At 42.8% G+C, this 17,353-nt stretch overlaps 1 protein-coding gene across 1 annotated transcript in view; it reads right to left on the minus strand.

Moving 5' to 3' along the window:
- Window positions 1-1,040: 1,040 nt before the first annotated feature.
- Window positions 1,041-17,353, minus strand: part of syt6a (synaptotagmin VIa) — a gene marked incomplete at its 3' end in the record, with an annotated part of 34,607 nt that continues 18,294 nt past the window's right edge. Inside the window, exons 2-7 of the mRNA XM_080535392.1 lie at window positions 6,723-7,119; window positions 5,393-5,948; window positions 3,183-3,303; window positions 2,242-2,413; window positions 1,442-1,592; window positions 1,041-1,112 (exon numbers count right to left, since the gene is read on the minus strand). Coding sequence (XP_080391518.1) covers window positions 1,041-1,112; window positions 1,442-1,592; window positions 2,242-2,413; window positions 3,183-3,303; window positions 5,393-5,948; window positions 6,723-7,119 — 1,469 coding nt within the window. The remainder of the gene's footprint in view (window positions 1,113-1,441; window positions 1,593-2,241; window positions 2,414-3,182; window positions 3,304-5,392; window positions 5,949-6,722; window positions 7,120-17,353) is intronic.

The raw sequence follows: 17,353 nt of genomic DNA on the forward strand, positions 1-17,353 counted from the left end.
CAATGGAAACAAAGAGAGAGAGGTACGCGTGTTTTGAGTCTGTGATTTAACTACCTGCTGCTCGTTCCTCAGACCATCACTCTAGCGAACAAACTTTCATCTGTTCGTTCATCTGTAGCTGCAATGTGCTTGTGTGGTGGTGGGTACAGTAGGTACTACATTATTTGTTAATTATTTGACTATGTATTTGATCCAACATTGTTCAGTTAATTTCCTCTATAAACCTTATGAAAACGTTTTGATTGGTACAGTATTTTCCAATCTGATCAGTTATTGGCTGGTTGTAAGGAAGCATTGAAAGGGTTGCTGCATGTAGCCCACTGTAGCTTCTGCTCATGTAATGGTATATTGATAAGATTAAAATGATGTAGCCAAGTATTGTTTAGAATTGTTGTTTGTTGTCTTCCTGAACCTGGTCACAATACAACCACCCAGTAGTTAGACGACAGCTCCACAATGTTATGTTATTACCACACTGATATTGTCTTTGTAAGGAGTTAAGGGGCTTTCGATATTCTTCAGTTCCCTTCAAATTTCTTTCCAGTGTCCTTATGTTCTCTTGGCGAAACTTCAATTCAGAGTGATTTCCAAGGGAAGTCAAAGCATCAAAGCAGTTCTGCTCTGCAGCGCAGGAACTCCAGCGTGTGGTGGAACTCCAGAGAGAGACAGCACCAGGGTCACATTCCATTTGCCTCAGTCCAGACAGAGAGACATGTAGTATCAGCCTCTGTTGTTTTCCTCATAGCTCTCCTGGGGGGGATGGGAGGTGGGTGGGGGGGGGGGCACGAGATGGGAAATTCAGGGTAAACAAATCTGGAGCCCCCAAAAACCCTAACTCCATGTTGACCTAAAGAAAACACATTGTTACAAATGACAGACTCTGACCCTAGATTAGTTCTGGACAGGGAGAGCTCTGTGGCTACATTTGGGGGAAAGTGAGGAGTGAGGATAAGTCTCTCCTCAGGCAGAGTAGACAGACAGGAAGTGAATCAATAGAAGAGAGACCCAAACCTGGGCTGTTGGGTCACAGGTGGTTCTGCTCAGGGGCTGGCCGGGCGCTTGGGGGAGGGGCAGGAGCCTTGGCTGTCGAAACTGGCTGTCCTCGCTTTCCACTGGAATACAAACACAGACACACAGTCAGTAACACTTCTGTTACAACAAAACGATAACACACTTAGTCTATATCCTATCCTAGATGTTGAAGGAAGTTTTTATTTATTTTTATTGGACAGATATAGTGAAGACAGACAGGAAAGTAAGGGAGAGAGGGCATGTCAGCAGGGCATCGGCCGGATTCGAAGCCATGCTAACATGGGCTTATGGGTGCACTGTAGACCACAGTGCTAGACCACTGGACCACCCCAGGCCACAGAAAGAAGTTATTTTGAATATATTGTTGTCGGTATCTTATAATCTTACTGCATAGAACACACACATTCACCTCTTTCTGTGATTTCTTGGCCTCCAGAAGGGGGTGCCAGTGAGCAATGGGCTTGCGAGGGTATGCCAGCATCTCGTTCCAGTGGTCCCTGCCAAGTCCCTCTGCACTGCATCCAACACGATTTACACCAATGATCTCATTGTGACCTACCCTGCAGGGATAGACAAACACACATTAACGTCACTGATGAGCAACAAATAAGTAACATTTTATTTTCTTCTGTTTATATTCTTTACAAATAGTAAGATAAAGACTGCTAGCGATAATTCTACAATTGCCATTGATGTGACAATAGAATTTAGTCACACAGGGTGGTTATGGTTATAAAAAAGCATGAAAACAAGAGCAGAACAGGAGCATTAACAGATCTCTTTGACAGGCACGTTCTAATGTAGGAAGTGTGAATGACAAAGGCTTATCTGGTTTGGCCCCTGGAACAAAGGTGTTGTTTGGTGTTCCTTATTATAATCCCTCACATCAGCAACACAACCCAACATAATCCTGGGATCTGAGAAAACGGAATGGTAAACAAAACGGAAGGACCTGATAGGCTATTTCAGAGCATCACAGAGCCAGTGAGGACATTTTTTTCTGTTTTCTTTCTGTCTGTGGACTTTTTTTCCTCCCTCCTTATCTATCTTGTTTGTACAGCGTCTTGAATGCTATACATAATATGTGATTTGTGTTGGAATTTGAATATTTTAACGATTAACTGTAATCCTCATCTTTGTTCATCATGTCCTATTATGAAAAAGCACAAGAAGAGAGCCTCAGCAGAGATGATTGAAACGGTTACGTACAGGTCGTAGTCCATGACAGAGATGTGAAGACAGACATGGTCCATGCTGTCTGGAGGAATGTCAAAGATAATGGCCTCGTTATACGTCGGGTTCAAGGTGTTCTTCTTGATGGTGGTCTTCTTCTTTTTCAAACGCCTCCCGTCACATATGAGAGACACTTTGACGTAGGGATCTGCTCAACGGAGACAAGAAAACACAAGATAATGATGTTATCCGATTATCTAACTATCTCAGAGGCCTGTAGCCTAAAAAAAACATTATACGAAAATGACAATTTCCCTACTAAGATAATCATCTCTGTTGATTATAATAGACATGCTGAGTGAACAACAGTAGAGTACATCTTCTAGAACACTGATGGAAATGCTGATGATGTCCCACAGCATGCTATCTTCATTTCTCAGCTTGCCTCGTATGATCCAATAGTCAGCCGAAGCTTCCCTAAATCCATACTCACTCATAAACACATTTTTCTTCAGGGTAGAATTTAATTGCTGCACCCAGGTTAAATTCCACAACAACTGGAGACATTACATAAATCCATAACTGAGGGATGTTTTCAACTTGGGAAATGTCATTAAAGATGAGAGAAAAATAACATGCCATATTCAGTTTGAATTAGGCCTGATTCATGACATTTAACTCACAATAAATGTCACTTCAATTCACAAGATATTATTTTTGCCTCTAATGGTATCAGGTTATTGATAATATGAATGGAATGAGCAATAGCTATTAGAATAAACAGACAGACTGCCCGGCAACATCCAAGAAATAATCATTTGCCTACAACATCTGCTAGTGGTGAATACTAATAACTCCTAAATAAATAGAACACCACTGTAGTTTATTTGACATATCTAGAATCTGATATTTAATAGAGACAGAGACAGAGACAGAGACAGAGACAAAAACAAAGACAGAGAGAGAGTGATTGCTACCAGAGTATCCAGTGATGTCCATTGCCTTGAGGTTTCTACACTTGATGACAGTGAGAGTGAGTCGACCCGCAGTGGGTAGGTAGCATAGGGAGAACATGATTTCTCCCAGGTCCACACTCTCCTGTAGGAGTAAAACATAGAAACAAGCCTTACTGTACATCACCTCACCTCAGGATTCCCTCTATGACCTCACAGTGAGCTAAGAGTCTAATGTTGAGACAGAATCCTGTTACTATGACCACACAGTGAGCTGTCTAATGTTGAGACAGAATCCTGTTACTATAACCTCACAGTGAGCTATGAGTCTAAATGTTGAGACAGAATCCTGTTACTATGACCACACAGTGAGCTAAGAGTCTAATGTTTAGACAGAATCCTGTTACTATGACCACACAGTGAGCTAAGAGTCTAATGTTGAGACAGAATCCTGTTACTATGACCTCACAGTGAGCTAAGAGTCTAATGTTGAGACAGAATCCTGTTACTATGACCTCACAGTGAGCTAAGAGTCTAATGGTGAGACAGAATCCTGTTACTATGACCACACAGTGAGCTAAGAGTCTAATGTTGAGACAGAATCCTGTTACTATGACCACACAGTGAGCTAAGAGTCTAATGGTGAGACAGAATCCTGTTACTATGACCACACAGTGAGCTAAGAGTCTAATGTTGAGACAGAAGCCTGTTACAGTATCTGTCCCACGAGGCTCATCTCCAACAGCATTAAAGCCGTTCAGCATCTAATCACTTTAAATGAGGTGGCTGAGCCCTCCTCTGATTGACAAATCCCACCACTTCTGAGCAGCTCTGACTTAATGTCTCTCACACTCAGCTCACAGATGTCAATGGTACAGGTTTTGCTTTACATTGAAAAAAAAGTTGGATTCCATATCATAATGTGAGTTGCACAGCAAAAGCGACCAAAAAAAGACTTAAAGTAGAAGAAGAATATGTAGAAGTGGAATATTAAAAAGTATGGCAGTTATACTATTACTCAGCTCCATTACTATGAAATTACAACAAATTACTAAATCACTATGATACAATATGAAAAATGTATATGATACAATATGACACATCTACGTTGATACGAGGGTAATTACAGAGTTAGTAATAGCATCAGCAAAGTTTGATCCTGCTGACTTTGTAGTCAACATCACCACTTATCAACTGAATGAAACAGATAAACAATCCCCTATAAGCGTGTGCATCATGCTGATTTTAGATATCTCTTCCTCGACGTTCTGATGAGTAGTGTGCCCTCCTGAAATAGTTTGGATGGATCGAACATGCCTAAGACACTGCCTGGACTCAATAAGTCTCCCGCCCCCTCCAGACTCTTTATCTTATTAATGCTGGTGGGTTGGTGTAATTGACGCGTATTCCCCCTTGATCTGTAAACAGAGGAAAGCTGCCGACTGGCTCCAGGGACTGTTCTCCTCTCCGCCGTCCCTCAGCCTTGGGGCTTAGCCTCTGTAAACAGAGCCTTCATCCTGCCTAAGGCTCAGAAGACGGGCCCGTCAGTCTTCTTTTATGTGTCGGCTGCATCGCTAATAAAACAATGTGTCCTTTCGGAGCCCCCCCCATCTCTCCCTGTCTATGCATACTTTATTTTGGCAATTCTCTCCAGGGAGAGAGGGGAGTTTTGGCAGTAAATCATTCACTGGTTCAATATAATGTGTGTGCCGAGCAAAGGGGCCAACTGCTTTCTGCCACTTTAGCAATAACTACTAGATTATTGAACAGGCTTCTCTGAGACAGCCCAAGTCCGACAATTGGGGTGCAGAAAATGGTCCGACTTAAGTGCCTCGAAGAGATGCTAAAGTGATGAAGGGCCTCTAAAGAGCCCAAAGAGATGCCAACATCCGAAGATAGAGCACTCAGCTCATCAAGACCTCCTCCAGACATCATAATTACTATACTTAAGAGTGTGTCATTGGTGGGTTCTTATTTCTGCCTGACAGTTTCATGACTTTTGACATTTCAAGTACTTGGTCATCATCACCACCATTCTATGGCATGGGAAAAAGGTCATGCATTTATTTGAATTTATGACCCTCAAGCTAACTGAACCTTTGTACTGCTTTTGTTCTCAATTTTTTTTTTATGATTGTTTGATTCAGTAACTGGTCCAGTTTATTGTAGGTACTGTATATGTGCTATGTCCAGTATGTGTACTTTGAGAGAAACACAATCACAGATGTTCTTACAGTGGTAGCGTACTGAATGTCCCTCCAGATGGCGGTCTCCCTGGAGAGATCGGAGGATTCCAACAGGTTGTCCAGCACCACCTCCCCAATCATGTCATGCCTGGAGAACCTGTCAAAGTCAAACACACTCATATGGAGCTTCCTGGCGGCCAGCTCCTCGTAAGGCACAGGGAACTGGAAGGACTCGTCAAACGTGGGGTTGAGTGTCTTGCGGTGGACTCGCGTTTGGAACTTCTTGCGGTCGGGCAGCAGGTAGATCTTTACATAGGGGTCCGAGCTGCCACACAAGTCCTTGGCAGGCAGGTCGAAGGCCTTGAGGATGTTGACCAACAGGGCCTCGTTTTCATAGTCATATTTCAGCGAGAAGTTGATCTTCCCGCAATTCTTGCCGCCGCTGTTCTTGGCGGACTCATCGGTGTCCAGGGTCATCTGTTTGTAGAGCTCTGGTTTGATACGTCCGATGCTGGTGGGCTGCTCGTCATCATCCACCACGTAGTCGTTGCCCAGGTCGAGGCTTCCCACCTGTCTGGGCAGGTGTCTCTTAAATGAGCTGTGCCTGAGGACAGAGAGAATGAGATAAGGGGGGGGAGAAACACTGTGTGAAAGTCTTGATTGCGGTGTCTAGAGAGGTGTTTGAAGAGCTGTGCTGATGCCCAGCAGGGGAATTTTGACCAGAGTGGTTTTGAATACTAACAGTGTTTCTCCAACCTGGAGCCTTAATTAAGTTTCTCATGTTCAATTGCAAATTTACAAATAGAGAAGATAACTTTGCAATTGAACTTTGCAATTGAACTTGTGAAACTTCATTACAGCTCCAGGTGTACAGTGAACTATTATCTGTGACTTAAAAGAGAAAAAAAGCATTGTAATTATGATATATTTAATAGAAGAAGGACTTTTGAACAAACCCCATTTGATTAGACTGTTGGAATCTCAGCTTTGTAATTCTATTATATGTATCTTTTTGCCTTTTAAGTGTATTCCATTAATTCTCATTAAGTGGTCCTAGGTGTAATTTAACTAATCATAACCAACTGCTTAAAATAGCTCAGAGGCAGAGAGTAATACAAGGGCCTGAGAGGACCAAGACAAAGAATAACCAAATTCATGTTTTTACTCTCCAATTCTGAGAGAAGATTTGCTCCCTGCTGTCAGAAAGATGGCATTTTTGGGGTTCTTTAACAGCTTAAGCGTGTTTTCTGCCTATCCCCCGCCCCCTCTATCGCTCTCTCTCTGTCTCTCTCCGTCTGTGTGTGCTTGTGCGTATGCTTGTGCGTGCATGTGTGTGTATGTGTTTGTGTGTGACAATACACAATCTGTGTGTGCTAACCTAGTAGATGAGGCAGGCTCGGTGGCCTGTCGCTGCATGCGTTGCGTACGACGCATAAAGTGCTCCCTCATGGAGAGCTGCACCTCTGCAGGGATATCAGGAGATGTGTGGCTTATCTTCACAGCTGCCTCCAGGAAGCCCATGGAGCCCATCGGGTCCTTCACCTTCTCCGTAGCCATGGTGACCAGTGGCTGCTGGGGGCTGGGGAGGCAGGGGGAGGCTGGGTGGAGGGGGCAGGCGTCTGGGCCGTAGGCTGGGGTAAGAGCTGCAGAGCTGGACAACAGGGGCTTGTTCCGCCAAGGCACCCAGCACAGTTTCCAGGAGGCCAATGCACAGAGTCCCAGCAGGGACAAGCCGCACACCAGAAACACACCTAGCAGAAGGCCAAAAGTGACGTCTGGAGGGCCGCCGCAGGGACCAAACACAATATGGACAAACAGATGGTGGCGACAGGGAGAAGTAAGGAGAGAATCGCAGTCAATTAGGTTGACATTGTAAAATATGCTTCATAGGTTGCCACTGCTGGTATCAACATTTGGTCATAAAGGTGGACTGGCAAATTGTACAATCATGTTAATATTTGTTTTCAACCAATGAGGATAAATATGTGGAAAACATTCTAAAAGCATACGCACATGCACACACACACACACACACACACACACACACACACACACACACATGCTCACACACACACACACACACACACACACAGAAACACACTTATCTACTTCGCGATTAAACTAGGCTTGCAGCTGTGTTAAAAAGTAATTACAGTTAACTCTGAAATGATAAATAGGCCTATAATCTGTTTCAAAAGGAGCACAGACTCTTGGGAACAGTGCCGCAGTGTAAGACATCTCTGAGGAGATAGCTACGTCTATGAATGGCTGCTGTAGTGTGTATCTATGTGGGTCTGAAGAGAAAGGGGGGACAGCTCAAACTCATTTATTTTTCAATATAATGTATGCTTGCTGGGGAACAAATGGTATACGAAGAACTGGAGAGCCTCCAAGAATGCTGACAATCACCATACAAACATTTGTACTGTAGGAACGGGAGAAAAGGGGAGACATATTGCTGGCCTCGCCTTGAGGATGACACGCTTGCCACATTATACATATAAGTAATAAGTAATTATCTTTCTTCCACCTGATACGGTCCACAGGAGTGTTCTTTTTCACACTAGCCTGATTACTTGGATTTATCTACAGTACTGTAGTTCACACACAGAGCAGCTTCTTAGCATCTGGGTGGTTTTCTGAATGTATTCTGACTTCAATCATAACACAAATTTGTCAGCAGATAGCGAGACCTGCTCCGAGGCAGATTCAATTTGTTCCGTTTAAATATTTAGCTGGCTCAACTCTTTCTCACCATATTGGACAAATATTAGCATATGTTACACAATAACACCAGAGGGTAGATTCGGTTTATTCAACAGTTACATGTATTGCCATCATTGCCTAGTGTTTGATTAATTGCTTGTAAAGCAAGCTAGGGAAGTGGTCTGTACTGTACATTACATAAATCAAAATCACTTGTCTGTAAAACAATAATGTAATGTCTTGCATACCTTAAAGGGATAGTTCACCCAAATAACAAAATCCCATATTTGGTTCCTTATCCTGAAAGGATAAGAACAGACTTCAATTCACATTTGGTTATGTTTATCTGGGCACTGTAACTAACTCATTTAGGGTTTAGCATAAGGAACCACATATATGTGACACGGTTTGATGAAAAGGTCTGCATGTCGGGAATTGTGAAACCTCACACTCGTGCAAAACAAGTTTTTTTTTTTTTTTTGGGGGCATATTACAAAAATTGAAGCGATGAACAACCCACTCAATATCATAACCAACAGTTTTACATTCACTAAATACCTACAAGGTGAGAGGTTCTGAGAGATGAGACCTTGATGTGAGTCACTAGCACTTCAGGTATTTGTCATTGTCATTGCATTAGCAATTCTATTTTATGAACATAGTAGTATTTCGTAAAAATTGTGTGTTGGTAACAGTGGGAAATCATTTTAAATGTCAGATCCTGTCACATAATATGTAGCTACGTGATTTTGTAATTTGGGTGAACTATCACTTTAAGGTTGCTTACGGTTACTTAAAACAAGGGTACTTAAAATAATACTTAATAAACCCATTTTTCCCTATCATCTCTCAAAGTTATAAGACGACGTAAGTTCTTATTTTTGCGCTGATTAAAAAGCCTCATGGTCGGACCTCTCCACTAAAGCCTATTGTAAATGGAGTGTCCAGCAGGGAGAATTTGCGGCTTATGCGAGATGGAGACAGGACTTCCAAAACTAGGGGATTGGTGCCTCGGGGGGGGATTTTGTAGACATCCCTGGCCGTGACTTCTCCCTGTCATGTGAAATTTCTACAAAGGACTACGTTGACAAAAAAAAAAGGACTACGTTGACTGAGCTGACAACACCACATTCTTCATCTACTGTCATGCAAACATATGGGAGCACACCTGGAGGTTCCATAGAACTGCTGTGGTGGCTTAGAAGTCATTCCACGCAACACACTTATTATGTAGAACTTACTATAGTTAACGCATTATGGATTCATGGTCATTAATGATGTTAAGAAGATATTTATTTCCCAATACAACAGCATGAGTGCATACTTAGTGTAACTACATTTTACATACTGTAGCGTAACTCTGTCCGATGTGTGTGGCTGTGCAGTGGACACTTTGCTGTTAACTGTCGACATTGGCCAGAGGAGCAAACTAGGCTCTGGCACTGGAACGGTGTCCTCTGATGACGTGTGTATGGTGTCTGATGACGTGTGTATGGTGTCTCTGATGACGTGTGTATGGTGTCCTCTGATGACGTGTGTATGGTGTCTGATGACGTGTGTATGGTGTCTCTGATGACGTGTGTATGGTGTCCTCTGATGACGTGTGTATGGTGTCTCTGATGACGTGTGTATGGTGTCTGATGACGTGTGTATGGTGTCTCTGATGACGTGTGTATGGTGTCTCTGATGACGTGTGTATGGTGTCCTCTGATGACGTGTGTATGGTGTCCTCTGATGACGTGTGTATGGTGTCTGATGACGTGTGTATGGTGTCTCTGATGACGTGTGTATGGTGTCCTCTGATGACGTGTGTATGGTGTCTCTGATGACGTGTGTATGGTGTCCTCTGATGACGTGTGTATGGTGTCTCTGATGACGTGTGTATGGTGTCCTCTGATGACGTGTGTATGGTGTCCTCTGATGACGTGTGTATGGTGTCTGATGACGTGTGTATGGTGTCTCTGATGACGTGTGTATGGTGTCTCTGATGACGTGTGTATGGTGTCCTCTGATGACGTGTGTATGGTGTCTCTGATGACGTGTGTATGGTGTCTGATGACGTGTGTATGGTGTCTCTGATGACGTGTGTATGGTGTCCTCTGATGACGTGTGTATGGTGTCCTCTGATGACGTGTGTATGGTGTCTCTAATGACGTGTGTATGGTGTCCTCTGATGACGTGTGTATGGTGTCTCTGATGACGTGTGTATGGTGTCCTCTGATGACGTGTGTATGGTGTCCTCTGATGACGTGTGTATGGTGTCCTCTGATGACGTGTGTATGGTGTCTGATGACGTGTGTATGGTGTCTGATGACGTGTGTATGGTGTCTCTGATGACGTGTGTATGGTGTCTCTGATGACGTGTGTATGGTGTCTGATGACGTGTGTATGGTGTCCTCTGATGACGTGTGTATGGTGTCTCTGATGACGTGTGTATGGTGTCTGATGACGTGTGTATGGTGTCTCTGATGACGTGTGTATGGTGTCCTCTGATGACGTGTGTATGGTGTCCTCTGATGATGTGTGTATGGTGTCTGATGACGTGTGTATGGTGTCCTCTGATGACGTGTGTATGGTGTCTGATGACGTGTGTATGGTGTCCTCTGATGACGTGTGTATGGTGTCTGATGACGTGTGTATGGTGTCCTCTGATGACGTGTGTATGGTGTCTCTGATGACGTGTGTATGGTGTCTGATGACGTGTGTATGGTGTCCTCTGATGACGTGTGTATGGTGTCTCTGATGACGTGTGTATGGTGTCCTCTGATGACGTGTGTATGGTGTCTCTGATGACGTGTGTATGGTGTCCTCTGATGACGTGTGTATGGTGTCCTCTGATAACGTGTGTATGGTGTCTGATGACGTGTGTATGGTGTCCGCCCCAGAGACTGTGCTTTACAGCTGTAGACCAGTGAGCCACGCTAAAGCCCTGTCAGTTGTGTGTGTGTGTGTGTGTGTGTGTGTGTCTGTGTGTGTGTGTGTGTGTGTGTGTGTGTGCATGTGTGTGTGTAAGTGCCTGTGCATGCATGCATGTAGCCTATGTGATGTCCATACCACTGAGTACTACTCTACAGCTGTAGCCAGTGGCCAGTGGAGCACACTTAAGAAGCCCTAGCTGGCTGGCACTGTGTTCTGTTCCTTCCCAGACAGACATGTGTAGTGAAGCAGAGCTGTGTGAGCCTGTTACTCCCAGCGGGCACTAACACACTGACAGCGTGGGACTGGACTGGCCACAGATTTTAGAACTCTATTAATGATCCTACCCCTAAGACCTCTGGAGCAGGCCTCCAGTCAATCAACAGGAATTTCTCTGAACCTTCGATGACAGAAACAGCTTACTTCAAGCAATAGCTTGGAGGTTGATCCAATAATCACAGAAAACCTCCCTCATGTGAGATTTAAAAGGGCAAAGAAGGTATGGCACAGCGGGACATGATAGACTGCTGTGATGGAATGGAGGATGTATGTATTTTCTCCCTCAGCTAGCTGAATCACACCAATACTATGGCAGTTTCCTACTGTTGGGGAAATTGAGATGAAGTGGTATTTTGTATTCTATGTAGTCCACTCTTTTCCATTCTATAACAAACCCCTGGGCTGTGCAGAGAACATTATCTGGTTGATAATATCACTGAGGAAATGGCATAGGGCTACACACAGACGATTATAGCTTTGGTGGATCTTGAAAACTTGTACAACAAGATTTACTATCGCGCCCACTGTGATAATTTTGTATTTCTGTCAAAGACATGAACACAGAAATCCTATACTGGTGAAAAGAATTCCAACCTGTTAATCTTCAAAGTAGACCAGCTCAGTGGCCATGCGGTTAGAGTGTCCGCACTGAGATTGGGAGGTCATGAGTTCGATCCCTGACCGAGTCATACCAAAGACTAACATTTTATAAAAATGGTACCCGATGCCTCCCTGCTTGGCACTCAGATTCAGGGTAAGACCATGCGACATACCAGCGTCATGTCCAGAGGGTGTACTTGTACATCAAGTCACCTCACGCTACGGAAACAGGAGATAGGCTCCTGCCCTATGGGTCCTTAGGCTCGAGAACCATCGGTTCTCAAGGCTACTTACTTTTTTTTAAACTTAATCAATTAGTTTTTTTATTAATTAATTAATTTTAATCTTGCCATTTAGCAGACGCTTTTAATCCAAAGCGATTTACAATTACGAATTACAGGGACATTCCCCCTGGAGTAACTGAGGGCTAAGTGCCTTACTCAAGGGCACACTAGTAATGGTGTGGTTTCAGGCGGGATTTGAACTCACAACCTTCCGATCACAAGTCCAACTCACTACCCACTAGACCACCACTACCCCTAATCTTCAAAGTAAGTTCAGACCTTCCAACATACTTCAACATACACAATATCAACATCAAACTTGTAAAGGACTGAGCAAGCTTTCCATCCACCCCAGTGGAGAAAGCTCTACCAAACTGGGTATTGACTGGAGTATACGAGGCATTTCAGAGGGCCCAAAAATTTAATTAAGCTTTGTTTTGAAGTATAGTGAGAGAGCAAACTGAAGCCCGAGGGTTTTTGTCTTCAAGTGCCTTCAAATCTAACCTGGTTACCATAGAAACCTGGTCATTAGACAGGAATATGCACCTTCTCCCTCCTTGCTGTTATGAATCGACTTATCTCCTGCAAACACAAAGTCAAAGATAAGAAGAAAAACGCATACAGTACAATTCAAAGAGAAACCTTGGGTGCAGAACATAGGCCAAGCTGCCAAGCATTTTACCTGCTGTGATCCTTTCCGATCCAGTCTATAATATAACAAGGAGACGGGGAATGACAGACCAAGGTCGACCAGGGGAATTGAATCTTCCAAGAGCCCTGGCTAATGATCCACAAGTGATCAATTGCATAAAATGATTGGCGTGTTTGATTGGTGGGCCAGCCTCATCTTCTCAAAGGGTTATCTCCAAGGATGGCGGAGAGCAGTGATGCTATCCTTGCCCTCTGCCCCTCAATTACTCAGCTGGTCTCCCTCTTACCCATCGCCATGACAGCTGATCTTTCCAGGGTAACAGGAGGGGATGCACGGCAACAAGGAGTGGCAGAGAGTCACGTTGCCATACAACAGAGGGAGGCCAAGAGTGCTGTAATATCACACCTCCTGAACATCTCTATCTCTACTCATCTCTACTCGCCCAGTCATCAACAGGACTCTGGACTAGTGAACGTCTAGTCCTTTCCTGTAGGCTACTCATTTTCAATATTCATGCACATGCCAAATACATGTATGTGTTTTCCCAGGACGCTATTACAATATTATTAGTTTACAGTGTAACAGTACATAATAGTTCTGTACTAGACACACCATTTCAAACTGTTGCATTCCAATATGACATATCGTTTTGGGGTGGCATTTGATGGGAAACTCACTGGGCCACTGGGCTCAGCTCACTGCCTTAAATTGTGATTGTGTTTAAGCATACTTTCCGAAACAACAATAGGCTGACCTATGAATAGCGGCTTTTCTTTCTTCTTTGCCTCGGGGGAGGAAATCCTGTATTCTGATTTAGATCCAGCAGCATCTTAGACATTTTTTTAGAATGCCTTATTTCAGGTCTTCCTTCCCACTGCAATACAAAACCCCCTAATCCCAACAGATCCCCCAATCCTAAAGCCCCACTGCTTTGCTAGGAAGAGGAGTTTAGACCCAGAGGTGTGTGGAAGAATATGTGTTGATGGGGAAGAATAAACTGTAAGACACCCTCACAGCAGCATTCACTGGGGTGATGTGTTAGAATGTAGCAGGAGTGTTATATTCTATTCTTTGGGGTGATTTGGATGGAGTGCATTGTACTCATATACCCGATTCTTCTAGCTAGCCACTTTTTCTACCTAGCCACTTTTTAGCCGCCCCTTTTTTTGAATTAGCTTGCCGATCATTTGTAATTATTAGACTGCTTCTCAAGGATAACACTTTAGAGATGCTGAGAGGATGGTTTGTCAGCGATGAGTCATGGAGATTCTGTTCTGTTAAAAGGTCATTAAATGCTTCCAGCTGGTTAAAAGGTTGCATTTTTCACTGTGATTGATGTTAGTAATCCTTTGTAAACAGCACAATCCCAACCGCTCTTGTTTATGTAATGCATGCCTGATTAGAAAGGGCCTTAACATTCATAAATATAGAGGGCAATGGAACAGGTAGTGCTACTTAGTTCTGAAATTGAGGATGATTCAAGGTCTTTCCTGAGGACGAATTGTAAAAATAAGTCCTACTTACCGGTAGTTCTGAAATTGAGGATTCAAGGTCTTTCCTGAGGACGAATTGTAAAGAGAAGGTTTATTGGATTTTGAAATATGGGAGCTGATTATTTAGTCTGAATGCCTAAGGGTGTCTAAGGGTGACCCACAGCCCTCCTCTGGCTCTACACTACAACATTTGATCAAACAAGTATTGTGGGGTTAAAGTAGAGATACTCAGATTTTATTTAGTAATATGTGCCACTGTTTCATCAAAAGGTCCTCATGTCGGGAATTGTGAAACCTTGCAATCGAGCCACCAAGTCTTGTTTTTGACGAAGATTTTAAAGATGAAGAACCCACTCAATATCATAACCAACAGTTTTACATTCACTAAATACCTACAGTTAGTTAGCAAAGTCGGGTGGGGGATATTAGTGTGGCAGAGTGTGTAGCCGCACCCCAGCTGTTAAGTAGCCATGTGCATGTGGACCTGTTTGTTGACAAGTTTACAAAATGGATGCTGAAGCTCTTGGTAATGCTATCAACAGAATTTCAGAAGCAGGTAGAAATATCGACAGTGGGCAATTAATGAACTCCTTCATATTGGACAATACATAACGGGAACTCCGAATCTGACGATGACGAAGAAGTCAACCGAATTTCAGACATTGATCTCCACATCAGTTCACTATTCATGGCACAGTCGTCTGCAGACAGACCTTCTGCTGTGTTCTAGGGTAAGTTTTAGTGAGTTACATGTGTTGTTTACTAGGATTTTGTGTTGTATACTTAGGATAGCCAAACAGTTATTTGTTGTTTTGTGAGTAAGGTAGATCAGCTATCAAACCACAAAAACTGTGTGCTCCCCACAACCATGACTCCCCCAATACTTAGAACTCCACGAAACTAATAGATGGTGGGAGGAAGAAGTAGGTTGCCAAAGAATAAATACATTTGTTGCAGACCTACTAAACATGCAACATACTGTACAGTATGTTTCATGCACCATTTTAGTGTGTGTGTGTGTGTGTGTGTGTGTGTGTGTGTGTGTGTGTGTGTGTGTGTGTGTGTTAGCATGTTAGCTTGTTAGCTAGCTTTATTAGAGATATAATAGATTATAGAAAAGGTAAATGCTTTTGTAATGAATGGTAATGTTGTGTGGAATCAAAAATAATGATTAATTCATTGATTTGTAGATTTACTGTATAATAATACTGTGGATTGAAATTATTTCACTAGCCTACTTCTTACAGTACAGGATGACTTCAACAAGTACAGTACACTGAGAGTCTGAAAAGCATGCAAGCCTCTGACCTGAAATGTGTGTTACAGAATGACGAGGTGAGAGGTTCTGAGAGATGAAACCTTGATGAGAGTCACCAGGGCAATACTTTTGGGCAATCATTTTAAATGTACTGTCTTCTTTTTTTATTACAGCTTTGATGCCCAGATGGGATGGGAAGGAACTACGCCGAAGTACAACTAGATGCTTTATGGACTATAATGATAAATGCATGCACACGGACACAACATTCTTTTTTTTACCATTCTATTATTGTATTGCCTAATTTTTTCACTTGCCATGTATTTTACTCTCTTGTACTATAATGGGATGTAATACATCTTTGGCACACATGGCAATAAAAAAATCATGAATCTTGAATTATTATTATTGTTATTATTATTATTATTATTATTATTCAGCAATTTAAACATGTCAGCCCTGCAAGTTTGTTTCCTGAGGGTTAGCTGACAACCCCACTGACAGATGACAGGTAGATAATAACAGGTAGTGTAAAGTCAAGTGGTTGACTTGAGGGAGTGATTGTCTTGAGGGAGTGGTTGGGGTGGAGTTACGTAACTAGGCCTAGCTATTGTTCCCAGCCATTACCTCTGTGAAGAAAGTCTGTATTACTTACTTATACTTTTTAGGCTGGTTTTCTCAGCACGGTGATTTGGGGGGTATCAACATTCAAATATCCATGACTTCTTCAACTTGTTTCAGATTTCAATATATGACATCATTTCAAAGCTTACAATCTACCCTTTCATAATCTGGAAAAACAGAAAAATGATGTTGCCAGACTTTTAACCAGACCCAGTCACATATTTGTGTACGTATTGGATTCACTATTCAGAAATTACAATGCAATGTGTGCAGTGCCAGTCCCATTACTTACAGTATGCAGGGCACTATATGTACAGCTGGGTGTCTCATTGATTATGGTTTTACTGCAACACTCAAGAGTGCAATCCAATAGGAATGGTCTTGCTGATTAGAACTTAAAATCACTTTTCCAGTAAATTCTTAGTTATGTTTTATGTCTTAGTTAAGCCATTATCATGTGAATATTGATTTCTCTTCTCCACTTCCTCATGCTATAAATCATATCTATCGACCTATTGACCAACTGATGGCACTTTCTGACTTTGGGAATGAACTTTATTTTTGCTAATGAATTTCCTCACAGCAAATGCACACCAATGTTATATTGATGCTCCCAATGCCTTACTACTGTAGTGTAGGTAATGCCTTTATCTCACTAATGGAGTCCTTGGGGTTTTACAACATAACTTTCCAACATTCACACTCAATACCTGACTCAAGTCAACTGTTATCTCACCCACAAGTGTCAAGTCAATCAAAGCACGGAACATTGCCTGGTGTCTCTACACAATTTTTCAGCACAGATTTTGTCTGAATCTATCCATGAAAAATGTCTTAAACGGATTGGAAATGCTAATGATTTTCTCCCTGGGTCTGAAACAGATTTCCACTGCAACCAAATGTTATCGGTTTTAGTTTCCCATGTCCAATCAGAGAGCGTGAGGCAGCCTCCCTGGGGGATGTGCTTGAGTGGCTTAGCCCAGTATCAACATCTGCTCCTCCTAGCAGACAATTAACCTGCCTGCTGACCAGGCGCCGCTATCTCTGTCCCACAGCCTTTAGTGTTGCCAGGTCTTCCAACAGTCCAAGTCTCTCCAGCTCTCAGAGGTTCAGACACACAGCACAATGAGCAACAGGACCCACTACAGAAATAACCCATCTAGGTCAGGACCTTTTTGCTACATGACCACATTATTT

This window comes from Nansenia antarctica (assembly GCF_963989245.1).
Source record: "Nansenia antarctica genome assembly, chromosome: 6".
NCBI lineage: Eukaryota > Metazoa > Chordata > Actinopteri > Argentiniformes > Microstomatidae > Nansenia > Nansenia antarctica.